This window comes from Crocodylus porosus, unplaced genomic scaffold, assembly GCF_001723895.1.
Source record: "Crocodylus porosus isolate Cpor-Errol unplaced genomic scaffold, CroPor_comp1, whole genome shotgun sequence".
Classification (NCBI taxonomy): domain Eukaryota; kingdom Metazoa; phylum Chordata; order Crocodylia; family Crocodylidae; genus Crocodylus; species Crocodylus porosus.
In genome coordinates, this window is record NW_017728926.1 from 15,257,247 (window position 1) to 15,284,829 (window position 27,583).

Here is a 27,583-nt window from a genome sequence, read left to right on the forward strand (position 1 = left end):
TGTTACTTTTCCTTTAACAAATAACTGTAGCAGTTACTGCTGTTTGAAGGAAAAGCCATTAGGGATAAGTGATTACCTCCTCTTGCCAAACCAAACAGTTGCTGCATTGATACTGGAGGCAGTAACTCTCAGGGATCACTCACCCAGCTGTCCAAGGACTTAGCTTTGCTCAGCTACCACCGGCTCATTTCCAGTTTGGCCTTGTGTTTAACATGAAGGTAGATTGCCTTCTAAAGGGTATCTCCAGTGGACTTTTGTACCCAGGTATTAAGGAGAAATAAAGAACGGCATGGGTTGCTAGCATCACTGAGCAGCAGGCTTGTGATTTTCTAAGTACGTTTGGTGATGCATGAGAGGGAGAAATCTGTTACTGTTAATAATATATTTATCTGCATGGAGGCAGAATTTAAAAGTCCTAGGTGCTGTACAAAAAGGTAACAAAAAAGCTATCCCTGCTCCAAAAAGCTTGCAACATGAACAGAAGACAGTAGGTGGATGTCAATGAAGAGGACTACAAGGCAATAATAGCCTGCATTTGCATACCTGGTGCTGCAGCTGTAGGTGAGGTTGTACATGCCCATTAACAAGGTTATATAACAGGCTCAGCCTCCCTCCAGAGAGAGAGCGGTGGAGCTCTCTTATTCTGTAGCAGATTCAGGCTTAGCTGTGACATCTGTCTGCGCTAATGGAGCCCCCTTTATAACTTCCTTAAGCAGATGCCTTTTCCCTGCTTCCCCCTTTCAAGGCTCATTTGATTTTGCACTTTGAAGTGCTTTTCTCCCTCTGGGCGAGTCCTTCTCCATCATTGATAAAAGTCAAGGAGGACACGCATTAGCCTCCTGAGCTATGCCTTACCCTAATGTCATCATGACAGATTGAAAGGCTTTTGTTAGTCTCAAGGGACTCTGCTGTCCTGTAATGAAGAAATAGGAGCCAGGGGTCAACAAGGGCAGAAAGTCCCTGGTCCTTAATAGAATAGGCCTTGAATTCCCAGATGGGTATTGGATACAAAGGCAAAGGAGGCAGAGTGCAGAATCTGTGTCAGGGAAATGCTGAGGCAAGGGGAATGATTCTCATTTACGCTGCCGTGTTAGAGACTAAGGAAAACGTTACCAGTTCAAATTACGCGGATGTACGCTGGCTCATGTGAACACTTTTATTCAACCCTCCAGCCTACAGGGCTCCCCATGCATCTGGAAATTTGGCAGCAGGGTAGCAGCAATTAACACTGCCACTGCTCCCTGCCCCCAAATTTCCAGCCCCGTTGGGAGACCCACAGGCTGCATAATATGCCCTTGCAGGCTGAATCTGGCCTGCAGGCCCCAAGTCGAGCATCGCTGAGTTTAACAGTTCCCCCAGGTGAGGCAGTTTAGCTAGGAACAAAAGGCCAAAGACTGGAGAAGAGAACTCTTGCCATTCACATCTGAGGATGGTGAAGGTAAAATGGTCTTTAATCACTCTCAGATGCTGCAGTTGGGAGATTTATGGCAGCTCTTCTCTTTTTAGGTCCTACAGCTCTTCTTGGACAAGGCCTCTAAGTTGTTAGGAGGGGTGGACTAAATGTGGTGTGGGACTGATGATAGTAGTGAGGCCTCTTGTTCTGTGTCTCCAGAACAAAGCCAAGGTAGTGATTTCAACTTTTTACCACCTGATGGAGCTGAACTGAGTTTGCCACACTCAGTCGCTGAGGTCTAGAACATAACAGGGTCAGAAAAGTGGTGGGACACCTATAAACATTGCATGAATAACCATATACTGTATAATGCTAATGTTGGAAGGCATAAGAAATCTGATGTGTCAGGGGTTAAGCTCTCTCCATGGCCTTCTCTCCTCTTAGTTTTGCTTCTCAACTTTCATATACTCCTCTCTTGGCTATATCTGATTAGCTGGACTTGGTGTAGAGTAAAAGTTTTAGTCTTGATGTTTGTGGGCTGATATTGAGTCCCACCCCCTCAGTCCACACTCACAGTCATGAGGTATGGATCTAGCTCCTTTCAATTACTTTCCTTTGTCATTTGTTCCAGTGCCCTGATCATTTGCTCTGGGCACCTTTGAACTGGCTACATCAAGTCAGCGAATTTCTGGTGATGTGGTGCCCAGATCTGAATGCAGCATCCCAGCTGTGGTTTCACCAGAACCATCATCGTATGATGGATAAAATCATATGATGGATGGACTATGTAACGTATAAACATCTCTCTCTAACGAATCCATCCACCCAATCTTAAGGATGACATTTATCATCTTGCTACATGAAAGTCTGGATTCAGATGTACACTGTACACGGTGCGTGAAGCTATTGTACGGGTTCTGTATGTGATGCATCTGTATGTGTGAGAAGCCTGCCTGGGAGATAGGGATATAAGGATATAACCAAGCCTTTCTGGAGCAAACAGTACTTGCATTGTTTATATAGGGAAACCCATGTCAGGGAAAGGAGATCATGTGTCCTGGGGAGGGGTGTCTCTCTTTAGGAGGAGTCCTGATGCTCCAGGTTCATCTGTCCTGTCGATTATGTTAGGAATAGCTGGAGCCTGGAGCATTTTTTTTCACCAGCTACAAACTGTTGGAGCAGATTGTAATTTCTATGTCATATTTGTCTGAGCTCAGCTGAGTTAACGCAAGACATCACAATCTGAATCCCAGCGGCCTCTTCGTTGAGCTGATGTCATTTACTGCCACCTTTATTCTGGCTCAACAAGCCTGAGGGATAATGGAATGAATTATCCTTAGCTTCCTTAGCAGGCACCGTGGTGGTGGCTGGGGTACTCAGATAGGGACAGGGCGGGAGTGTGTTCACAGGCACATTAAGCTGTTATGCTTTGTGTGGAGCATACACCGCTGAAAGCAAAACACGGTGTTTCTTTCCTCTGTTGTCGAAGCAGCGCTTGACCTCCTGCTTCGAGCGGCGATGGAGAGAACGTGCCTTCTCACTAGAGACCCCTTTGTTGCCCTGCATGTGTCAGCTGCCTGCTGGAAGGGAGCGTACCTGTCCTCCCAGCACTGCCCTATGGGGACTCGCTACTGAAGGAGCTATTCATCACCGCAACAATGCATGCGCCAGAGGCAAGGCGGGAGGCCAGAGGAGTACAGCACATCCCTGAAACATTTGCATAGCTTTCCCCTCATTGGCTTTGCTCTGAGTGATGCAGCTGTGCCTAAGATGAAGGCAGAGTGACGGCTGTCTCAATAACCAGTGTCTCAGGTATCCTTAGGCACAGTGGGTTGAGTGCTGGGTTTTGTGGTTTTTTGTTTTTTTTTTTTTAAAGGATTTCATAGGAAATCCAGGCTGAAGTTTGTTCTGCCCAGTCTGGCCAGCAGAAGTTGTGCTTTAAAGTAAGTAATTATAGCAGCTTATTGACTCTGTGGTTGGAGGGAGTCTGTTGCAGTCTAAAGAGCTCAGGAGGTGTATGAATGCTGGGGTGCAGGTGGGTTTGGAGGGGAGCATGTGTATGTGAGAGATTGAGATCCGTTTTCTTGCTTGGACACTTTGAATACACTAATGTAACACTCATTTAAAGTTAAAAAGCCCCATTGTTTTGGCATCAGTACAGAAAAATACTCTAATCTTTCTCTAGTTAGCAATTATCAACTCAGAGTCTGGTAAAATCAAGGGAGAAATTGTTCAAATATCTGATCGCAGGCCATGGGTATGTCAGTACTGGAGGTGCGCTCCACAGCTCGCTGATGACAGACAGTGTTGAAATCAGCAGTTGTTTTAAATATGTGCATTCCCCAGGCAAAAAGTTGGGTACATTTTATAGCACTGATAGTTCAAATTAAAGGAAATATTTCCTAACCTGAATGGAAACAAAAGGTAGAGCTAATTGGGTGTGCAAAGTGGAAGGCATTAGGATACTGGGGCATTTTTTTTAAACTCTATTAAGTTATTAAAATAAGTGAGTGGCAGAAATAAAAGTTAAGGAACAAGTTGCATGGCCTGGGGGAGTCATGGAGGTAGATAACAAAACAGACTTGCACAAATGTGAACTGAAGAAAAACAGTTATTGAAGCTATATGTCACAGAAAGTTCTCCAAAAGGTAGGATAGGTTTGTTTAAATTTAGCATATGTGGTAATGTATGCAATGCCACCTGGAATATAGGAATCTTTGGAGTGCTGTCATAACAAAATTTGAACCTTAATAATAATAGAAAAATATGCATGGATTTAGTCTGTTGCAGCATCACCCCTGCACTCCCAGCCCGATTGCCTAGACATACGGAGAAAAAATAAAGGAAAGGAGGGGGAAGAGGGAGTAACTATAAAAAGCCTTGTAAAAAGAAGAAAAAAGCAGTTGTAAAAGCTTGCAACAAAGCTGAGAAATCTCTCCAAGCGCTCATCCTATAGTAAAATGTCCTATAGTAAAAGAGTGAGTGCTGTAATTTGTCTCTGTTGCGTGTGTTCTAATGGCCCAGGCATGGACTATGACAATCTCTTTGCAACGGGGAATAAATAATGAACTGAATCTTGAGAGGCATCAGGCCACTGTAAATCCTATTGAAATCAGTGGGTGCTGAGGATCTGCAGCACCTCTGAAAATTTGTTTCTTAGTTATATGACTAAAAACCATTCCTTGACAAATACTGTTCCCGTGTATCTGTACCGGAGCATATAACAAGAAAGCTGGGGCAGGGTTTGAGCATAAAGGGGAGTTTAGATACAAAGATAGTTTTGTTTGCTATTGGATAGTTTCCTTTTCAGCAAGCAGAAAAATGTATCCAACCAATTCCACAATTACTTTAGAGGGTGAGGAGCTAAATAACAGACTTCCTATTCAAGCATAACTGCCATCAAAGCAGGTAGAAACTTTGCCCAAGGTAGGTCCTGGATCTCAGGGTGCCCTGATTCAGGAAAAGACATATGCTTAAATCCCTTGAAGTCAAAGGGATCTAAGCACATACTTAGCACTTAAACATGGATAGACAATTGGACATGCTACGTCATTTCCTGAATAATGGACGTAGTATTTAAGATCCCAAAGTTGTAAGAATGTATTTTGGGGATCCTTACATGTACCAAACTCCCATTGACTTCATGAACAATAATCTGGTTTATCTTCTTGTGAATGAGACAGAATTTAGCCCACTATACATGATTAAAAATGCCTCTGCCATAACCCTGACAGAACAATTGGTCTGTTTTATCCGTTATTAAGCAGAAGTTCCTGGATTTCTTTTGGATCTGTACCAAGATAATTGAAGGAGTTTTCCCTGAGAAACCTGCCAGTACTCACATTAAAGTTAACAGTATATGTGAATGAAGGCTGAGCAAATATATACAAGGGGAACTCCTGCAAACATAGCATAAGGATATTATTTCTATAGTAATTTATTATATATGTTTTATCCTTTTAGGCCCCCAAATCATAATAAATTAAAATATTTTTAAAAATCACAATGAAACATAAGAAAAATCGGGCAGTATTATTTTGTTCGGAGATGAATTCCTGCAATATATTAAAATTTTTTTTAAATCCCCAAATCGCCATAATCTCCAGTAGTCCAAGCATATAGCAAAAAGTAATCATGCAAATTCCAAAGCTGTGCTTATGCATGGCCTGTTTGGCTAAAAGAGGGCTGTAGCATATATTCCCGGATCCCATTAAAAATGTGTCTGTAAAAGGATTTGGATCATAAAAAAGAGTGACTCGTATCCTGCAGCTGAGAGTGCAAAGTGCATTCTGGAAACGGCAGAGTGAAAAGGGCAGTGCAAATGATTTTTGTTCTGTCTCTCCAGTCCCTTGAAGATTCAGTGCTCACCAGATGGGCTGCCTCTCGGGCACAAGCTTCTTTGGGATTATGTCACGGAGGAAGACCAATGCAGACACACACTTCCCCCCCCGCCCCGCAATAATCTTTGAATCTTCGGAAATGGAATTTGCTTAATGACCCAGCTGGAGCTGTGATCAGGCTTACTTTCTTTCAGAAACAATTATTGTTCAGGCACAGAGCGAGAGAACCTTGTGCGGCTGGATTTGTTTGCTCGACTTGCGCAGAGTGGCTGTCACGTTGCATACGGCGGACGCCTTCGCTGGGCACCGGGTGGGCAGGGCAATGGTTACACCCACGTTTTTGGAATGCTTTGGTAGAAGCCGATCCCGGCAGGGGAGGCAGCAGGAGCATCGCCAGCAGCCGCGTCCCTCTCAAAGACCCCAGCCCGATAGGAGGCATTGCCACAAGTGGTGTCACCACCTGATGAGGCCTTTGGAACCAGTCCGATGCTACCCAGAAGCTCAGCCCCGTGTGCATCGCTGTAGGTATCAAACTCCATCCTAAATGAGATTCCTGTGCGCTCTGATGGGTTAGAGTGCCAGCAAACACACATTGTGACCACATTGTCTTTAGGCTTGGAAACCACAGCACTCTGTATAAGCAACAGAGAACGCACCCTTGCCTCTCATTGGTTTAAGGATTTATTTCATCCTTTAGGAAACAAAGCCTCCATGTGGATGTGTAACACAGCCCTGGGGAAGCTCCCAAGCTGCACAGCCATCAAGCTGCTGTATTTGGTCCCCATCTCATGTTCTCTTCAGTTTCCCCTCCACTGAATATTTTGCAGCATTGGTTGTTTCCTTAGCCTTTCTGGCACCTCTCTCAGAACCCCTTTATGGAAATGGGATGTCATAACCCAGTTGTTCTAGACTTTCAGGGCCCATTATGGCTCTTATTAGCTGAAACACACCTTTTCCCTATAGTCCAGCTGCATGGGGATTTATAGTTTCTCTCTCCAGGGACACGTGATAGTGGAGAAAACAGATGCTTGGTTGGGCATTTGTAAGTGTCCAGAAGACCAGTTGCTCTTTGATTTCTACAAGGAACGCACAGATCCTGACAGCACACTTGAACGCTTGCCCCTGCCTCAATTCCCTCAATGTTCTTAAGTATTCTTTTATCGAAGGTTAGAGTCCCCTAGTGACTCCAGCATCCACCTCCTGATCCTCTGAATCATGCTGTTTCTGACTCCCTTATAGTCAGTGTCCTTCCTCAGCCTGTCCTGAACTTAAAATGAACTTAATCCCATTGTATATACCAAGGAGTTTGAGATCTGTGCATCTAGTATTGAGCAAGAAGTTAATAGATCCCAGGCGTCCAAGCTCCCACTTCTCTACTTTACTCGGTAGATTGGGCCCTCGCCAGCTTTCTTAAACTTCCTTTCTTGCTTCCAGCTCTGGCATGGTGGCAGGGCCGACTAAAAAGAGTCTATTAGACTATACAAGAGAGGTTCTGATCTCTCCTTGCTTTTTGTTACTCTAGTTGAAGACCAGACTGGAGACACGTGGAACCGTCTCTCCGGTAAATATACAGGTGTAGCAGCCATGTAGTGCTTGCCTTCTTTCTTAAAGGCTTGGCATATCGCTGAAAGATCAGCGCTTTGGTGGAAACATGCCCAATAGGCAGCGCAGCTCTGTTTTGGCCTGTGTGTTAGAAGTGGCATTCAGCAGGTTAAAATTGCCTGCTCTCACAGCTGTCCTCTGTGGGAAAGTTCCCCCTGGAGGACTAGAGCGTAGAACATTGATGTGGGCCATTAATTCTTCATAATGGCTGTGAACTGATCGCACGTATGTCTGGGATAAATTATTTACCTGATAATGAATGGGGAAACCGTGTTTGAGTCTAAATATTACACGTGGGATTAAGAGTCCCATTCCATCCGATCAGAGCACAAGTCAGAGCCTCACGTTTATAGCTCCTGAAACAGCAGCTCGTGTGCGCTGTAGGGAAATTTAAATCTTGGGATATGCTTAGATGCCAAAAGGTATCAGTTTCTCTCGGTATTAATGCAAGGTAATCGCAGCAAAGAATGTGTTTGGGCAGTGGTGTAATTCTTAATAAATCATTGGCCGGATAAAGCTCAGACAGCAGGAAAAGAGGAGTGCTGCTTATGGAAAAATGCTGATTAACACACTATGAGGGGAAGAGTCCCATGGCTCAGAGCCATGGGACTCTTTAGCCTGGAAAAGCTCAGGCTCAGGGGTGATCTGGTGGCCACCTGTAAGTTTATCAGAGTGACCATCAGGATCTGGGGGAACGTCTGTTCACCAGAGCGCCCCAAGGGATGACAAGATCCAACAGTCACAAATTCCACCGCAACCGATTCAGGCTGGACATAAGGAACAACTTCACTGTCCGAGCCCCCAAGATTTGGAATAGACTGCCGCCGGAGGTGGTTCAAGCACCTTCTTTGAATGCCTTCAAGACACACTTGGATGCTTATCTTCCTGGGATCCTAGGATCCCTACTGACTTCCTGCCCCTGGGGTGGGGGGCTGGACTCAATGATCCTCTGGAGTCCCTTCCAGCCTGAATGTCTATGAAATCTATGAGCCCAAGTGAGCTTGCCCCTGAGCTGGATGCTTGCTGATCCAAGCTAGGTGACAGCTCCAAACCCCTCCCCCCCCCCACATTTGAATCATTAAGCAGATCTGTTCTGAGCTTTTGTTTTTTGTTTCCCATGACTCTTTTGGTGGGGGAAGTTGCAAGCATTGGCATTTGTGGGATCAGTGAATTCTTTGAGCTAGCACCTGCAGATGTTAGCAGGAGACAGGTTTCAGATTTGGAGTCACCAGGAGTCTTGCCTGAAGCCTGGTTCTGAGAGCTATACCCGTCCAGCCAGAGAAGAAAACCAGAATGTGTGTGGCCTCTTGGGCCCAATGATCAGGCTCTTGTATAGTTCATCTCCTATGCAGAGCAATGAACGCCATGCCCAGAATTAGCCTTCAAAATGATTCGGCAGAAAATCCTCAATGGCAGATAGGTTCAGTAGAATAGCCATCCGCTCAGGGACAATTTCAGAACAGAAAAATTCACTGGGAAAATGACTTCATTTTGGATGAGGCGCTGTGTCCTGAAGGGCATCCTGTTTTGAAAGCCACCTCCCTTCCCAGCTGTACAAGGGGCAGGAGAGAGCTCAGAGGTCTCGGTCAATAAATATCACTCTTAAACACTCTACTCTGTCCATTAAACACTCTGAAGTTCTCGGTGCTGGAGTGAATACAAGATGGAATTATACAGAGGAAAAGGTGACCCAGAAAAGCTCTTAGACCACCCAGTCTGAACGGAGTAAAGAATCTGCGCTGTCTAGTGACTGCCTGGGGCAATTTGGGGCTTCTGCAGAGAACATGGGAGTGTCCCGCCCTTTGATGCTCCGGTGCCCTCAGCTGCAAAAATAGAGAAGAGTTATGAGGCCAGGAGAGCTATGGAACGTGCAAGGGCAGAATGGGGACAAATGCTGGTTCCCTCCTGGGCAGGATGCTTAAAACTCTTCCAAACCAAATGTAAGTGAGACTTCTCTCCTTGGTGCGGGAGTTGGCTAGAGTCAGCCCCTTTGCACCAGTGTAACAGAGATGAAATCCTGGCTCTTCAGTTTTACGTGATCCTTGCTGCCCAGCCAATCGGAGTTTGGGAAAGCTGTCCCCAACTGGGCTTGGTTTTTAAAATCCGGGCTCTGTTCAATGTCAGCTCCACCAAATGAAATCAAAATGGTCAGCTAACGACAATGTGATTAGTTTTATAAGTTGCAAGCAATGAATGGCAGAGAGAAGGCAGGGAGGGCAAGAACAGTCGTAAAGGGGTGCGGTGTCCAGTGGGGAAGTATTAAGTAGAGTCTTCTGGGGATTGGTGTTTGGACCTGTGCTGCTTCTAATTTATATATTGCTCCTCTACAAAAAATGGATGTTTAAAACTCATAAGGGCCAAGTTGTTAAACCTGTCTGCTGTAAATTGTGAGCCAGTTAGTAAATCTGTAAAGACCTGCTTCGGCTACCACCGAATTGTCAGCAGGGTTGCACACTAGATTAGCTAAACTAGATACTAAAAGGATATGCAGCTCTTGGAGGCAGCTATTTTGCCTGTTGGGACTGCATTTTGCATCCTTCTTCCACAACTCAGCCTCATGTGCCAGTCTGTCATGCAGACTGCCCAGCTTGTCCTTTTCCTTCTATCCCTATTGCAAGAACCATCCCAGCTCTAAATTGTTCATTGATTTCACGACCCCCTGAGGCCCCATCCAACCCTACTGCTGTCTGAATCTATGTATTTGATTAGAATTGGCTTCTATTGCAGTCCATCCTGAATGCCCTGGTTAAAGACCATGGCCCCATTGTGCTAGGTGCTGTCCACTCATGTAATAAAAAGATAGTTCCCATGGCCAAAAGCTATCTGCTGTTTGGATTCAGTGTTCATTCAGTCCTGTCAGTGAGTTTGCCAGTGGTTCCATTATCCGGTAGCCCTTAGACATAGCAATGCATTTCTCCATCAAGACCAGTTTAAAGTAGAAGTGGTTTTAGATCAGTGCAAGAGTGCCCTTGATGTCAGGTAGGAGAGCAACTCTTGCAGCTTCAGGTGCTACCATGTTGCAGCTGCTGCTTGCTGGCCCTATAAGAAAATGAGTTGATGGGGTCAACGCTGTTATCTGTATCTAGTCAAACCTCATCCTTAGTGCCCAGAAGGATAATGGGCACTAATTAACCCCCACCATCTCTTGCTACTCTCTGCAAAGAGCCCACCATGCCCAGGTATAGCCTCCCACACTCCTTGCAAGCCCACATTGGAGTGAGTTGTTGGGAGTGGGGGGCTCAGGGGAAGCCTGCACTGCTGCTGCCTGCATTACATCTGCTCTGTGGATCAACAGAGGAAATCAGTCTCCAGACCTACTCACCTGGCACCTTTCATGGGAACTAAAATGACTTAAATTTAAAAAGAAAATGCTCCTGGAGCAGTGAGTGTGGAGACAAACACAGGGGCTATTATGCAGTGATCAGGAGCTCCCTTCACTGCCTCTGAGTTGAGAGCCTGGGGTTTTTCATTTAATGGAGAAGGGGGAATGTTGGCCAGGATTCAGGGTTAACCCCATCCCCTTTCAACCATGCCATTGGGCCTTTTAAAATGCACCAGGACCAGGCAAAAGAAATTTCAATGTAATGTAATGTAAATCAGAGACTTGGTGTAGGGCTGTTGGCCCCTGCTGAGTCTGCTTTGAAGTACACCTTTGAAAGGGTGCATGGAGATGCAGGCTGGAGAACCAGAGCTGTGTGCAGCATTTACTTCCTGGATGATATTGAAGCTCCCTTACTTGATGCCAGGATCCTTAGTACGGTGAGAGGGATCCCTACAATTGAGTTTGCACCTTCCGCCATGTGCGGCTACAGGTAGGACTAAAGTCTGAGGTCAAGAAGCTGCCTTTACTAGAGGGGAAGTGGGAGTTGTGTCCCTGGAAATCTTTTCATTGCCTTCACAGTCTCCTAACAGTGCATTTTCCTGAGGTCCTTGGCTGCTTTTTTTCCTCATCTCTTTTTCTCCTTTTCTTTTCTCCATCCCTTAAGGCTCAGAACACAGTTTTTGTCTTGGATTTCAACACGTCTTTGTATCTGGGGGGTGCAGGAACCTCAGTCCTTTTCCACCCCTCACTCCTCCTCTCTTCTTTGAGTAGCTTTTTCCGTACAACTGTTCCCAGCAGCCCACACAGTGGGGAGAAGAAAGGATCGCTTCAAGTTTAGGAAGCATGACTAGGAGGCAAGGAATCTGGATTGGATTACTGGCTCTGCTACAGCCTCCCTATTTGGCCTCAGTCAAGTCCCTTGCAAGTCATGCTCTGTGCCCCTGCTACTGTTCTGTAAAGTGAAGATGAGGCTTTTCTCCCACCCTATCTAATGTAAGCTCTGTGGGGCAGGAATGGTCTTTCCCCCTAGAACAATGTTGTGCTTGGTGCTTCTAAGTGGGCTGTTATTGCAGTAATAATAATGGGAGAAGCTGTGTCCTAACACGCTTTCCGTATGATTATATGGGGTGATCCAAACCTTCTGCGGTCTGTGGGTCTGCCTTTCTTGCAATCTGTAGTTAGTTTCCGTTAACTTGACTTTCTAGGGGATCGCAGCGGTGGGTAGCAGGGGGGAGAACTGTTCTTTTGCTGCTTATGCTGCCATGTGTTCCTATATTTTGGCTTGTATAATGAGTGCCCCATCCCGCACACCTGATAAAATAAACTGGAAACCCAGTGTTTATTTTATAAGTCCAGGAGCCCTTTTTGGAATGGGAAGGGGAGGAATCCTTTGCAGCCAGTTCAGAAAGAAACACAGCGTGGAGTTTGAGCTGACCCAGAATGATGGATTATGGTAGATAGATCTCCTTAATCCTAGTGTTTATCTGCAGTGTTTGCTGAAGACCCAGTTACAGATTGATTTCCAAATACTTGCTGGCAAGCTGACCACCTCTGCTCTCTCATTTCCTCTCCGGCTGCTGGATGTGTTCAGATTCTATTACTGCCATTTTTTAATGCTGTTCAGTTGCATGGTATTTTTTCTTCCATTCATCCCCAGGAGCCTTCACAAGAGTGAGGAAAAGAGGTGAGTGCAAGAGCATCTTGGTGAGCCTCTTAGCCTAACTCCCTGCACAGGGGATGAATAGAGGATGCTGTCCACTGCTGTGATTCAGGGATGCAGTAGTTGCCCTACAGTTGCCCAGCTTAGAGCAAGGCAAGAATCTGGATTCCCCATCCTTCCCAATGCCAGCAAAATTCCTTGCAGAAAACCCCTTTCCTCTAGCCAGCAAAGCGGGTGCAAATTTGACTTTAGCACCTCTTAGATATTAAGCAATGGCTCTGAAAGGCCTGTAGTCTGGGGATTTGGGTTCTGTTCCCAGCTCTGCTGTAGACTCCCCTCTGGCCTTATCTCTCAACGCTTCCATTTCCACATTTGCACATGTAATTGTTAGTATTTCTCCTGGAGGGTGATGTGAGGGACAGTCAGTTTGACTGAGGTTGTTAGTGCTGCCCAGGGGATTTGAACATGTGATTCTTATTCATTGAACTAGAGATTGGGGCTTCTGAATGTGGGTTAGGTAGAGAGTATGTTGTGGGTACAGCCGTTTATTCTGATCATTATTGTTTCCTTGTGGCTCCCCTTTACACCTTCTTCAGGGTGTTCTGCATTTGTGCATTGTTTAGCATAATGGGGCCAGACTGGGGGTCATAAGTGCTCCTACCTGACAAATAACCATAATGAATTGTGAACATTTTAGCCTTCTAGATCCTTGAACACAGCAAAGCCCCGAAACAAGAGGTGCTATGGAAGCAAACGAGCAAGGAATGAAGTTCATCTAACCCTCTCATATGGTTCGTGCCCTGTGTTTACTGTCAGGGAGGGTATTAAACCAAAAACTAATAAAGACAACCCTATCTTTTTCTCCAGCAAATTCAAAAGTAGAATCAAAGTAAAAGTATAGCTAACATCCATCTAAGGCAGCAGTAATCAGCACAGTAAAAGCAGGTCCAGCAATGCCTACCTAACCCCTGCCTTCCCTTTCCCTAAAACCCTTGTAACTAATGCACCTTGCCCAGGTGAGACTGCACCCGCGATGTGCCTGCTTGGAAATGCAGTCTCAAAATGACAGATGGGAATCGGTTTGCCATCTAAATTCATCTGAACAGCACCTTTGCTGTACTGCACTGCCAGGCTCAGCTTTTATTAACCAGATGCACAGTGAATTTTATAATCATGGCCAGCGCTGAAGAAGTACAAAGAGAGATGGTTTACCTCTGGACAAGTAGCTAGGGCTATTCAACCTAGTACTGACTGCGGGCTCAAAGCTAAGCTTGTGTAGAAGCCCTCTTAACTGCAGTCATGACGATGACTACAAAGCACGTCTTCAGATTGTTACTGAATTGGGACCTTAACTTTTCCTGTGTTCTGCCTCTGTAGCAGGGCCTTTTTGCTCTTATTTTATTGAGTCACCAGGAGGAAGGAACACTGAAGGGGAAATCTAATTGCCTGGCGATTTGCCTTAAATTGCTGAAAAGGCTTTCTTCAGCAGCTGGACATTTCTTGGTGTCCTTCCCTCTCCCCACTTTCATCCCTGCCCTGCTGCCCCCCCATACTAGTAAGGGAACATTCATTCCTGTCTGGAGAGGCATGGCAGGGCTCTTCTGCCTCTTGCTTTGGCATGTGAGAATTAACAAAGTTTTTCTGCCTAGGTAGACCCAAATGTTGTGTGTGATTTAAGTTGGGAATTTTCAAAGGAGCTTGGGAACATTAACACTTAACTGTTTTGTGGGATCTGGGTGTTGCGTTCACCTAAGCCCCTCCAAATATCCTGGCCTTAGTTCAGTAACATTGCTTCCTATTTCTGTAGCACCTTCCATCGAATGCACTTGCCAGATATTAGGGCTCTCCTTCCTGGGAGCTAATGGTTTAGCATTCCCAAGTACATAGATGACGGACTGAGATGCAGGGGTGATGGGACAGGTCCATGGCCACATCGCTAATAGTGAACCCAAGTCTCCAGACCTTCTACTCATGTCATTGCATCAAGAGTTAAAGCTCTTAGTGCATACCACACGAGGGACCCTTGTTACTAGTCCAAGCTAATGGTATTCTCCTTAGCTTTAGCAGACACTGCTGTAACTGTCTGAAGCCTATTAATTTGACGAACAGAGCACTGTTTTCTCAGCTTTCGAGTCTGGAAGCCTTTCCCTTCTCCTTCCTTTTTTTTCCTGTTTTTGTCATGGATGAAAGCACCTTTGAAAGAAAAATTGTTTTTTAAAGCCTGGCTGAGTAGCTGGAGTTGAACATTCAGGGAGTCTGTAGAACAGATTACTTGACCTTGACTTTCAAAGGTCAAAGTTGGCCTATTCCCCATGAGAAGAAATAACACAGTTCAGTCTTTACTTCTTCAGTGGCCGTTCCATAAATAGACTTGTGTGTTTTGAGACCACCTGCTCGATCATCAAAATAGCTTTTGCCTCCACAACATTAAACCTCCAGGTTATGAAGGACAACATTTGTCCCATCTTTAGTTTTCCTTGTATCTATTTATTTGGTGTGTGATGTGATGGCTTAGTTGCCTAGTCTCCAAGCCTTTCAAACCAGAAATAAAAGGTTATTGTGCATAGATTCCTGCTAGTTACTTTTTACCTGATCCTCTGAGATGCAAATCAGAAAGAAAGAGAGAGAAGGAAGGAAGGAAGGAAATATATAATATTTGGCCCATTTTAGCATTTAAAGAAGCAGCTGAATTTTCAGACATTTATTCAACCAGCACCTTAACTCCGAGTCCTTTAACATTCCTTGTTGCATCATGATTGCTAACAAGAAGTCATTCAATGGCTGAGCCTTACTGCTTATAGAGCTGCTTTTCAGGCCAAGAGCTCAATGAGCAGTGGCCAGTCACAGCTGGGTAGTATTTGGTCATGTGCCAAATGGCATGCCAACAGCAGGCCTCCTGATGGCACTCCTCCCCAGAGGTAGCGTTCCTTAATGGTGATCCTTAGAGGTGATTCTTAATGGTGTCAGGACACCAGGCAGCCTGTGTGCCCACCTGAGAGGAGTTTGGAGAAGAGAAGACTGAAGAGGGATTTAATAGCTGCCTTCAACTCCCTGAAGCAGGGTCGAAAGAGGATGGAGCTGGGCTGTTCTCAGTGGTGGCAGATGAGATGACAGAACAAGGAGCAATGGGCTCAAGTTGCAGCAAGGTTAGCTAGTAGGGAAAAGACTCTCACTAGGCAGGAAGTAGAGCACTGGAACAGGTTACCCAGGGCAGTGGTAGAGTCTCCATCCTTGGAGATTTTTAAGACCCAGCTTGACAAAACCTTGGCTGGGATGATCTAGTTGGGGCTTGTCCTGCTTTGAGTAAGGGGTTGGACTATTTGTGACCTGCTGAGGTCCCTTCCCACCCTCATTTTCTATGATTCTGTGATATACAAGTGTTAACTGAAGAGAAACTCCATTATGGGAATGCGGTAAATGTAAAGTCATGGATCTTATAGCAAATGAGTGTGCGATATATTCATTTACTGTAGAATTAACAACTTGGGGGGGGCATCTGCTGCAGGTTTGGACTGGTCATTGGAATCCGCTTGAAATAAAATTGTTCCTTTCATTATGAGAAAGGGGGAAAAAGCCTGTGAACAGTTTATTATTTGAATTCCATTGGTGCTCAGAAGGTCCGGCAAAATCAGGACCACACGGTGATAGCCACTATGTAAATGCACCAGTAAAAGACATGTTTGTCATGAAGAACTTGCAGCAACATGACAAGGAAAATATTGTTGTCTCAATTTCACAGATGGGGAGGTGGGTATGGAGAGGTTAAGTGATGGGGCTAAAGTGACAGGGAGCCTGAGGCAGAGCCTGGAACTGAATTCTGATATCCAGCCCAGTGCTTGAAATACAAGACCTTCCTTGATGGCCTTGGAGTTGGCCCTAGGGAAGAAGAGCCAGTCTCAGTGCCTATTACTGGAAATGGTTTTCAGTCCCAGTGGAGAAGTTGGGGCTTGGATGGATCTCGTCATCTGAATTAGCACCTCCACGCACTGAGATGCAAACATACATCTCTGGTGAGAAGCTTGATTGAATGGATGTTGAAAGCTTGGGTTGTTTTTAAGCTGCAATGGAGCCACGTTAGCCAAGAGAGGAGAAACCTGCAGCACTTGCTTTGCAAAGAGAGAGAAGGATTCGCTTTCCACAGGCTGCCAGGGTTGCATGCAGATGTGCTGCGATGGAATGAGTTGTGGAAATTATGCAGTAGGGTGACTCTTTCTTTCATAGCCATAAATGTTTAAATGATAAAGAAAAATAATAGTGCTTTATGCTTCTCTAGTGCCTTTATCTGAAGATCTCAAAAGAGTTTTGCAAGCATTCATGAGGAGACAGGGAGCAAAGCAGTCAGGTTTCCATTTCACAGATGAGCAAACCAAGGTGGAGAGGTGAAGCACTTCAGAGTGGGTATCCAGATCCCTCAGCTCTTGGTCTAGCATTTTACTGTTAGTTCACATGCCCTCTTTTTAAGTAATCCTGCTCAAAAATACTTATCCAAGTTCTTGGACTGTAGATGTCTTGCTGGGCATAATATAATTGCATTCTGCTTTTTATGTTTTCTGGCATAGCCATTCTTTCCTTGTGAAGCTTTTCCATTCCTGTGTATAATCTGCTTGTACCTGGGAAGGAATCCCAATGGCTGGGAAGTGGAAAGCTTGCTTTAAAATGTCAGCCCCTTTCCATTTTGTTTATTTCTTAACTGGATGCCTTATCAGCAACAGCCTTTCTAGCTTCTGGAACGAGAAAGTTCTTGGCCAGCTGTATCGCTCTTCAGATGAAGGGTCTTTTGGTGGCAAATGACTGAGTAGGAATGGGGAGAGCGGCTTGCTTTGCAGAGTGAAAACCTGAGTGTTTCTCTAATAGAAGGCAAACCACTGGTGCATTCAGGTACAAGAAACAGATCTTTGAAAGGGAAGGCCCATGCACTCCTGCGGCGTTATCACAGTGGTGTTACGGGAAACAAAATACTCTGGCATATTTGAAGCATATGAAATGGCACAGACAATGGGGCTACAATATATTTGCACTGTCTGGGCAGCGGGGAATCTAATTGCAGGTTTCAAGTTCAGGGGAAGATACCATTGGGCAGGCTGGTGCAGCATAAGTCCTGTGGTGTTCACAGCTCTTTGGGTGAACCTCACCCCTGTCTTGAGCACTCACTGCTGATCCAGTGTTGGGCTCCCTTCACTGCTTCCCTGATGCCCGTCCCCCTTAACCTGCAGCCCACCCTGCTCTTTCTGCCTTGCCCTCTCTGTGACTTTTCCAGTGGCTCTTATATTTAGCTAGATCTTAATAGAGGAGGTGGAGGATAGTTAAGGAAGGGCCAGGTCAGGATTTTCCAGATGTTGAGTAAAAGCCAAACTCCATAAATAATTTTGTTTTCAAGGTGTGGCCTTCCCCATTTGGCCCTGGCCCGTGAGCAGTCCTCTCTGGCACCTTTGCATCACTACCTTCATTTTGTTGCTCTCCCCTTTGTGTCTAATGCCTGATATGCTGCTTTTCTTCTCACAGTCCCTCGAATCAATGGACACCCCAAGCTGGACAGGCACCGCGAACACCCCCCTGGTTATGACAGCTCTTCCACCATGATGAGCAGTGAGTTGGAATCCAGCAGCTTCATTGACTCTGATGACGACGATAATACAAGCAGGTAGGGAGCCAGTGTTGTGACATCTTGTGTACCCCTAGGACAGAGTCACTATGTTTTCTGGTAATTATTTAGGGTCAGATTGTGATCCTGACTCTGCACCTGGTAGGGAACTTAAGGGACCATAAGGTGACTCCTTACCCCTTATGCACACACCCTCTCTGTCACCTGTGGGGAGCAAAGAGATTCAACCTTTCCCAACACATGGGCAGTCAGGGGTGGGGACTGGGTGGAGCTGATCTGACACACCAAAGTCACAGCTGAGCACTAAGTTTACAGGGCTCTTCACACTAAGTAAAACTCCCTCCCTACTCTACGGGAGGCTTGCAATGGAAGGCCAGACATAGAATAATAGTTCAGGTGAGGGGGAGTGAGGAGAGGTGAGACATGCAAGGTAAGAAGTGTTTCTGGGGCTGTTGCAGGAGAGAAGAGCTTTTCAAGTACAGCACTGCATTAAGTGTATTAGTCATTAATTAGATGCCCTGTCCTGTGGCTCCAATGTTGGGTTCACAGTGTTGCTAGCTTTGTATCACTGCCCAGTCAGTTGATAGGATCATGTACTTAACTGGGGACTCCTTCAGAAGGATATTGCCCAGGGAGCTGATGTAAGTCCAGCAACGCTGATAATGACTGCAGCAGCATCATTGGGATATTCACCCCACCTGGAGATGACACAGGCAGCTGACTGTTGAACTAAAACTAGATGGGAGGAGTGCACCCTCGTGTCATTTCTTGAGACCCCCCCTCTGTGAAGTTGGGCGCATCTGATTGCTCTTGCTTCCAAATACGAAGCAGCCTTTGGTGAAACTAAACAATGGAGATCAGAAGAAGCATCTGCTGCAGCTGACTTCTTCTGTGATCTGAATGCTGCTCTTTTCGTACTACTTTTCATTTACCTCTGAGTGCTAGGAGCTGGCTAAGAAATTTGGACCTAGATCCCAAATGCCTCCTTTTTGGAGAGCCAGTTAAGAAATTACATTTCACGTCCTTCAACTGCTCTGTCCTCCTGCTCTGTATCTTCAAAGCAAGGATGGACACATTTTGAAACCTAAATAAAGTGCACGCATCAGGGGCTGCCACACATTTCTTTTCTGTGACTTATTGTGAGCTGCAAATCACAGGCTATTTGTAGAATTCGGCAATGGTGTGAATATTGTAGTAAAACATTTTCGTGAGATCTTCTAAATAAGTAGACACTTAATTAGTACTGTATTGGAAAGGAATTCCTATGCAATTACATATGCCCTGATCCCCAGGAGCAGAGAGGGAATTCATCCCAGTTAATGCTGTTACAAAGACAGCCTGTGTTGCCAAATATTTACATGGACTTTAATTAATCTTTACCTTGCATGGAGCCAGGGGATGAGGGAGTCTGTGGGGAAAAGCTCCTTGCTGTTTTTAAAGTGATCGTCTGTACCAAAGCACCCTTGTCTGAACATGTTTTCCTTTCCTTGAGGGGTTTATAGGCTGACAGGTCCCTCAGATTTCAGTTATGTATATTTTTAAAAGTCCCGTTACTCCGTCACTTTAAGGTCTAGAACAAAAATAGGTGTTATTTTTGCAAAACCAGCCAGAGCCGACGCTTCGCTTTCCCCCTGCCGGCCTCTCAGTAGCAGTGTGGTGTAAGTGCTATCTCTAGAGGCTTACCAACGTCCCACGCTCCCAAGCCGTCTCTTAAGGGCTGAGAAAACCCATTCCAGGTCTCTGGTCCTCCTTAGAGACCTCTAAGAAAAGCAGGAAAGATATCACTTGATGTTTTCATACTATATGTTGGAAAGGAACCAGTTTAAAAAAGCAATAAAGGGCTCTCATTCAGCAAGATACTGGAATGCACACCTCCCTCAAGTATCCCGTTGCCTTGGGTAGATTTGCTCACAGGGATGCAGACATTTGCTGCTTAGTGACTTTGTCTTTGCATGTCCCTTTGAGCACACCTCCCAGGTCGGGCTTTTTAGGAGGCTGCAGTGAGGTGTTTGGCACATAAATGTCACTTTACCTGTGCACATGTGAGTTTGTGTCCTACCAGTTCACCTGTGAAAAGGGGTGACCGGTTTTGTTCTGACCTGAAAAATATTTCCTCTCAGCTTTGGATGGTGTCAGGAACACGGATGCATGGCCAGCACAGGTGGACTCACATGCAGTTAGAGATTCCCCTTGCAAATTTGAGCCTTGGGCTTGGACCAGGTGCATCTGAAGCCCGACAGCCTAATCCTTTGAGTGCCCTACACATATGAGTAATCACATTGCTGTTCGAGTACTTTGCCGGTTTGGGCACTTTGCCTTTCACCTGCCTCTGCTCTAAGCTTCCCAGAAACCTACAGGCCTCGCAAAAAAAATAATTCCTGCAGCTCATTTTGTTTCTTGTAAATAAATGAATTATTTCCATGGCAGCGAGGGGCAGTAGGGTAGGATTAGCACAGTCAGGGTAGCAGTTGAAGCACAGTGTGCTGGACCCAGCTAAATCCTGTCATAGATTTTAATAAAGAAAAATTCGGCGCCTGACCCAAGAAGAGAGAGAGAGGGAGGGAGGATTCCTAGAAGCTGCTGCGGGGGCCTATTCCTTTCTAGGCGATGGCAGAAGCTTTTGGCGCACACAATAGCTGGCAGCGAGCTTGTCAGGAAGAGCAGCTGAATGGAGTGCTTCAAGGTATGTTGTTCTCATCCCAAGACAATGTTCACAAGCAGAGCAAGGGATTCTGCTGGCAGGGGGGAGTAGTCTGAATAGGCAAGTGCAGCCAAATAGAAAATCAAGCACGTTCCAGTTCTGCTGGAGATCAGGGTCTGGGGAAAAGGGCCCGACGGGGTAAGTTTGCTTCACTCCTCTGGTGTCGGAGGCTGATTTGCAAAGGGAGGGTGAGAGAAGCGACAGGGACCTCAATCCAAATGGAGTGGGTTTCCTTTTGTTAGCAGCAAGGAGGATGCGAACTTGGTACTTTTCTAGGTGCATTTGATTGATTTGGACTCAGAGTGCTGCAACGGAGTTGGTTAATCTCCAAGCCAATGAAAGCTGTGCTGGGTTTGATGAAGCAGAGGAAACTTTATTTCAGTGAGCGAATTGTTCGTGGGTACTGTACGGCAGCACAGTTCCCTTCTCTATCTGCTAAATTTCTCCTTTTAAGTAGCATCCTGTTAGACTGAAATTCCTTTGACTTCTATACGACATACAGTACGACGAGGCATTTATTTTTTTGTAATGCTGGCATCTCTCTGAGTCTTGGGCTCTTGAAATACAAATGCAATTTCACTGTCTCTGAGGGCTCAAGGAATTTTGTGCTTTGATCTTTTGATTCATGTTTCTATTTTTCTGCTGGAAAGCAGAAAATCACTAGTTTGTTCTTAAAGCCACTCCACTCCGTCCCCCTTTTTTAAAATCATAGGATGTTGCAGGGTGTATTGCAGCCCATTTTCAAGCCATTAAATAGTTTAAATATAGTGGTGTTTGCAGGCAGTGAGTGATATTTTGAGTATGGAGCTGGCTGGAGAACTGCTCTAAGCAGTCTGCTCAGTAAGGAGAGACTTTTATACACTCTCCTACTTAAAGGTAATAACTGGTTAGCAGCTGAGAGGTACTTGAAAGTTTTGCTTACTGAGAGCAATTTGCATTTGTTTTACACGTGTTGTACTTTACAACACCCAGAAGAACCATTGGAAATAGAGTTTTCTAAAGCATCTTTGTAAGTTGTATTTGGTTTAACCTGTTGATTATAGCATTTGTGGTCCTTTCCCCCTCCTCGTTGGAGAGAATAGATTGCACTGATTTATTTATTGATTTTTGGTAATGTTAGAGTGGTGTTGTAGCTGTGATGATTCAGTAATTATGCAAGAAGCAAGGCTTTCTTGGAATGATCTCTTTTATTGGATCAACTGCATCGTTTGGATAGAGTTAGGCAAGCTTTTAGATGTAGGACATTGTGATTTGTTTTCTCACTTTAAATCTCTTCAGGGGATTTAATATCCCTTCCATTCCACAAAGTGTTAATGACATTTTGGCTACAGCAGGAGAATGGGAGGCAGGACTCCTGGCTTCCACTCATGGCCCTGACACTTTGTGAACCTGGGCAAATCACCCATTTTTTGCCTAGTTAACAAAAGGCAATGATCATTCTTACCCACCTTTCAGGGATGTTGTGAAGGTTCAATAATGAATCATTATTAAAACGCTTTAGAAATGCTGGGGGTAAGTGTTCCTGAATATATACTTGCAGTATTTATTTATTGATGATGCTGGGAGTAGGCAGTTATATTAAGGCCATACGTATAAAAAAGTTGGCAAGTTGGGGAGATGGGCATACTGTGTTACAGTAATGTGGGGGAGGAATTAGGTTCAATTCCTTTGATTTTTTTTCCCTAGCTATTTTTTAAAGAAATCCGCTATTTACAAATATGCTTTCATATTGTCTAGGAGTCTTGCCAAAGCAAACTGCCCTGCCTTCTGCCAACACCCAAGGTTAAGGCAGCTGAAGCCCTTATTTAAGTCCCTGCAAGAAGGCATCAAGAAGGAACTGAAGTAAATGCTTGCATATTTGCCGTTTTTCCCCTGCATAAGTGTACTCTCCCTTTCTGTCTTCTACCTTTGTTCTGTGAGTACCCATTCCAGTGTTCCCCATGTGCAATGGGAAGATGCCTGGGAACAAACAGAGGCTGCCATTTTGTTTCTGACTATCACAGGCCCAGGAGTGAGAGCACCAATCCGCATCAAATAAAAAATCCCCCAAATGATTGCTTCTGCTTTAGAACGGAGACTGATTTCCACCCCTTCGCAGTTTCTGGTGCAGCGTTGCAGAACTTGCAGTATCACAGATCAAATTAATTCCACTTCTGTTAGTGCCGCGGTTCCCAATCTGTTTTATGGGTACCACTAGTGGATCACAAACAACCTGTCAGTGGTATGCATTAACAGATTTATTATAATTATATGACAAAACTTTACTGGTGATATTTAAGGTTGAACTGAAAAATTTGCTGGTAGTACTTAAGGTTGTAGTGTTTAAAATTGGTGGTGTGCAACCTGGAAAAGTTTGGGAACTGCTGCACTAGTGTATGATTGGCTCATAGCAAAAATACCAGAAATCTTACAAGGACAGGCAAGGTTCTTTGGGTGAATATGATAACTTTTGGTAGACCAACTTAAATAGTTGGAATTTTTCTTCTTAGAAAGAAATCTTACAAGAAAGTCTGTCTGTTTGGGATTTCCAGTCCAATTTGTATAGACCCATACTGTTCAGAGCTTGGAAAAATAGTCAAGTGTCAGGGTGCAGATTAAGACTAAGCGTAGATTCATTTTTTGCCATGTTAGATGGCATGCTGTCATCTTGTCCAGAATTGTTAAGGTAATGATATGCATGTAGAAAAAGATGCTGAGACTACTGTTGATAGTGGTCAGCTAATTGTTCTCATCTTCATCACCCTCACACTGAGTATCTTTTGCCAATTTACCTTGCCTCCATATCTACTTTGTCTCTGTGGGCTCCTCTTTGGAGTAGCTCTCCCATGTAAGGTTTCAGGTCTGTGAGATAGGGTCCTGTGTCGGTCTGTTGTGTGTCCATGCTGTATCTGGTATAATAGGGCTGCAGACATTACTGGAATACAAATTAATAATAAATGAGAGCCCAGCTCCTCTTGCTTGGACTCTTGGTTGATGACATAAGCTTCCCCAACATGTTTTGCATGCTGGGCTCTATACCATGCTTCAGTAAGCATGCTGTACTCTACCATGCCCCATTCACAAGATGTAATTTATCCTTCATCTTCTGAGTCCCTTCTGTGTAACTGAGAGGTAAGCAGTGCAGAACAAATAGGGTATATTATTCCCTAAGAGATTGATGGTGAGGGCAGTACAGGACAACGGTGGTGGCACAACTTCTGGGAAGGCTCAGCAGTTTGGGTTGAATAACAAGCCAAAGTCTGGATACCAGTTCTCAGACCTCCGTATGCCCTGTGGCACTTTCTATCTCACGAGAAGCTGGGTTGTTCTCTAGACCTCGGCTGCTTTTTCCTTATGTTCACTGGGCTGTTGCTCTCAGGACAGGATTTCTTGCTGCATTTCTGCACCTCTATTTCTATAGCACCCTAGCAAAAATAGCTGGTGTCCCTATCTGCTGGCCAGTTCCCTAAAGAATAGCAGCCTGCTGTTGCTTCCTGGTAATAAAATTACTTTCTTAGCTTCAGTGGTAGAAACCTGCCTTGTGCTGCTTCAGATCACAAGTACATATACTGTTAATGACTGGTTATGTATCCAGGGCCTGGAACTACAATAGGGGTAGAAGTTAACTGAAGTAAAGGCGAACAGAAATATTTTGGCCAGCTCTCTGATCTATCATTAGCACCAGGCCACTGTCTGTGACATACCTGCCAGCTGATATTTTTGCAATAGGCTATGTTCTTCCTCCCTGTTACAAGTTAATCAGGGCCCTTTAAAACAGATTTCAATGCAATTAGGAGCCAAATTAATTTTACTCTGGGATATATCAAAGCTTGCTTTGAAACAGAGCCCTGTGCTTGATGGTGGCTTAAAATGTCACTTCTAAGTGCTCAGAAAGTCAGGAGAGCAGCTGCATTTTCCAGCAAGAATTACTACAGGCATACAAGTCATTTTAGACCAGCCTGCCTGATAAAATCAGATTGAAACCCTGCTAGAATCACTCTTGGTGTTTCTGAGCAAGCCCGTGTCCATGCTTCTAAAAGCAGAAGGGAAAAACTGGCATGACCAGTCAGCATAGGTGGTCTGGGGAGGTCTGGTTATTGACAAGAGCACAGAGATGATGAGAAAGTTGAGAGCAGTACCGCACACTGGAAGACACTTGTGTCGTACAGCTGCCAAGAAAGGTTGGAGTGAAAACTGCAATACTAGGTCTTGACCAGACCTGCTGTTGGCAAAACTGTGAGCGCCGATCTTAAAGCTCTGAAGGCCCTATCCCTTATTCCCAGAATTGCCAACACATCCTTTGGCAGGGAAGGGAAGGAAAAACTCTGCTTCTAGATGTCCCTCCCTGGTCTCTTGACATTTCAAATGTGCTATTGCATGTGGCTCTCCCTGTCCTACAACATCGGTAACTTAAGAGATGCTGTTTGCAATGGAAAGAAGCAGCCAGAGGCATTAACCCTTTCAGTGGCAGGGTTATTTGGAACTGAACAAGTTACACAGAGTGCTTCATGGGCATAGCTGAGTTTTAGGCAAACTGTGTATCCCTTGCAAGCAGGAGTCCTGCTCCTTGGGTGTGGGCAGTGTCTGCATGGGAGAACAGAACTTTCTTTCTCTCTGACTCTTTGCTTCAGTAGTTTGTTGTATCTAAAAAGCAACGGTTTCTGGAGACAGTGAGTATCACGGAAAGGCATCTAGCCACTGTTGCTTTTTTTTAAAGCAGAGTTAAAAAAAAAAATGAAACTGTACAAATGGCCAAACCTAGCAAAAAGGTTTGCAACGCAGCACGAACAGCCCCAGACTTCAGCCTTCTCGCCGTGCCTCGGAGCTTGGCCTGGAATCTCAGCACTGAGGATTTGTTTGCACACTGGCGCGCTGAATTCCTTTTCTTATCAGTGCGAGAAAGGCACTCGCCTCTCTCTCACTCACAGGTTTCTCCTTGGAAGGAATCTGGTCGTTTGACTTGTGTCCAAGGATAAAAGCTCCCTCGCAGTCTTTTTGCTTCTCTTTTCAAGGAGCAGGAAGATTGACTGGGCTCCAGCAAACCTACCTCGCCTAACTTCAAACTCACCCGCATGGCGTGGGTTGGAAAGTTCAGCTCAGATTTATATGCTATTGGGTTTGTTTTCTACTCGGGAGAGACTCTGAGAGTAGAAATCCAGTGGAGACGCTTGCTGGTGGTAAACTGGACAACATGCAAAATTAGCTTTTGTACAGCAGAGCCAGTGTGAGGTCTGGGCACCACTTAAAACATATTTGTGCTCCGTCTTTAAGGTTTATATGGGATTTAAGTGGTGAACAGGCTTTTTTGCAGGCCTTGTGTGCTTGGGGCAATTTCATTAAGAGTGAAGTACAAAGAATGGGAATGAAAGCATGCAAATATTATAATTATAATGTTATATTACATAATGATACAATAAATATAGTATATGAATAGGCTTGGCAAAATATGATCTTTTTTTTTATTTTTACAGCTAAAATTGATGATTATTTTTTAGCTTTTGTGACAGTTTATATCAATTAAAATTTTTAGTGAAATCCCTGGCTGTGCCACCCACACACTGGTGCTTTGGCAGTGGCTTGGGCAGCTGTGCTAGTAAGGCTGTACTGGGAGGGGGGTTGGAGGGCTTTTGGCAACCGGGAGCCCAGTGCTGCCAGATGCAGCTCTGCGGGAGTTTGGACCCTGTGTGTGTATGCATCTCCAGGGAAACTTGGCTGCGAGCACAGCTGGTGCCGGAGCAGCCCCCAATCAGGTGAAACCTTTCCCCTGCCATCTCCTGGTGAGCTCCTGCTGCAGCGAGCGGGTTTCCCCTGTGTACCTGCCCGGGGTCCGGGTCATCCTCTGCTGGCCTGGTACGGTGCTGGAGGAATGGCCTGGGCCCCGTTTTATCCCCCTACCTCCCATGGTGCCAACTGGGACCCAGGCTTTCTCTGTTGCTGGGGCACAGCTCTGGCCTCTGCCCACCTCCCTCTTCATATAGGTGCTGCATAGATGGTACCCCCTGCCCCATATTTCCTAACCCCTGGCCCAGATTGAGTTTTTTTCGTCTCCTCTGTTGATGATTATCATCAGTAATCATTTTCTGTTGGTCTGTGAGTGTGAGGCATCATCGATGTTTATCAATTAAAAAAAAAAAAAAGACTCCTACCAAGCCTGTTTATGGAGCAAATTATTCTATAGGGTACTTACATAAGTAGCCTTAATTGTAGGAACATCTTAAACATGATAAAAAACTTTTGGCCTGTACATGAATGCTGTTTTGGGAAGTCGAGACCATCATGGGGTTTGTTTTTTTCCTTCAGAAAAACCCTATAACCCTGTTGTCTGTAGTTGATCCTCTCTGAAAGTGCCTGACGTTTGGGTAGTGAAGTCACTGCTCACCTTTGCAAATGCTGACTATTGCCATCTCTTGTGGAATTGCTCTGCTTATCAGCATTGGAAAGGAAGTCCTTGAGAACGACAAATCTCTATTAGTTCTGTGTACCCAAATGAATTGTGAGGTTCACTGTGTGCTTCCCTTGTCCTCCATGTCCAGGGCACATGTCTGAGTGGCGTTAGACTCTCGTGATGGGAGGTGTCATCGTGTGTCGTTCCCCGCCTCCCCCCCAAGTATTCAGCCTCTTTTGCGGTATTTTAACATTTCTGGACATGAACATGGCTGTCCTTGAAGATCATGGGCATGTAGTCTTGAAAACAGGTCCAGAAGGATGTTCTTCATATTTGTGTGTGTGTGAGAGAGAGTGCAATTATTTGTTCAGTATATATTATTAATATATACAATTTATAGTATTATTTCTGATTTACACGCACACATGCACATAGATTTCATAGACATTAGGGCTGGAAGGGACCTCGGGAGATCATTGAGTCCAGCCCCCTGCCCAAAGGGCAGGAAGTCAGCTGGGGCCATAGGATCCCAGCAAGATAAGCATCCAATTTACTCTTGAAGGTGTTCAATGTAGGTGCTTGAACCACCTTCGCTGGCA

The 27,583-nt window shown here is 45.1% G+C and overlaps 1 protein-coding gene across 3 annotated transcripts in view; it reads left to right on the forward strand.

Moving 5' to 3' along the window:
* The first annotated feature begins 3,213 nt into the window (after positions 1 to 3,213).
* Positions 3,214 to 27,583, forward strand: part of DVL1 (dishevelled segment polarity protein 1) — a 50,157-nt gene continuing 25,787 nt past the window's right edge. Inside the window, exons 1-3 of one of the 3 annotated variants that reach the window (XM_019541576.1) lie at positions 3,214 to 3,336; positions 5,739 to 6,254; positions 17,820 to 17,958. In XM_019541576.1, coding sequence (XP_019397121.1) covers positions 6,056 to 6,254; positions 17,820 to 17,958 — 338 coding nt within the window. In that variant the 5' untranslated portion in view covers positions 3,214 to 3,336; positions 5,739 to 6,055. The remainder of the gene's footprint in view (positions 3,337 to 5,738; positions 6,255 to 17,819; positions 17,959 to 27,583) is intronic. The other 2 variants (XM_019541578.1, XM_019541579.1) reach the window with 2 other exon arrangements.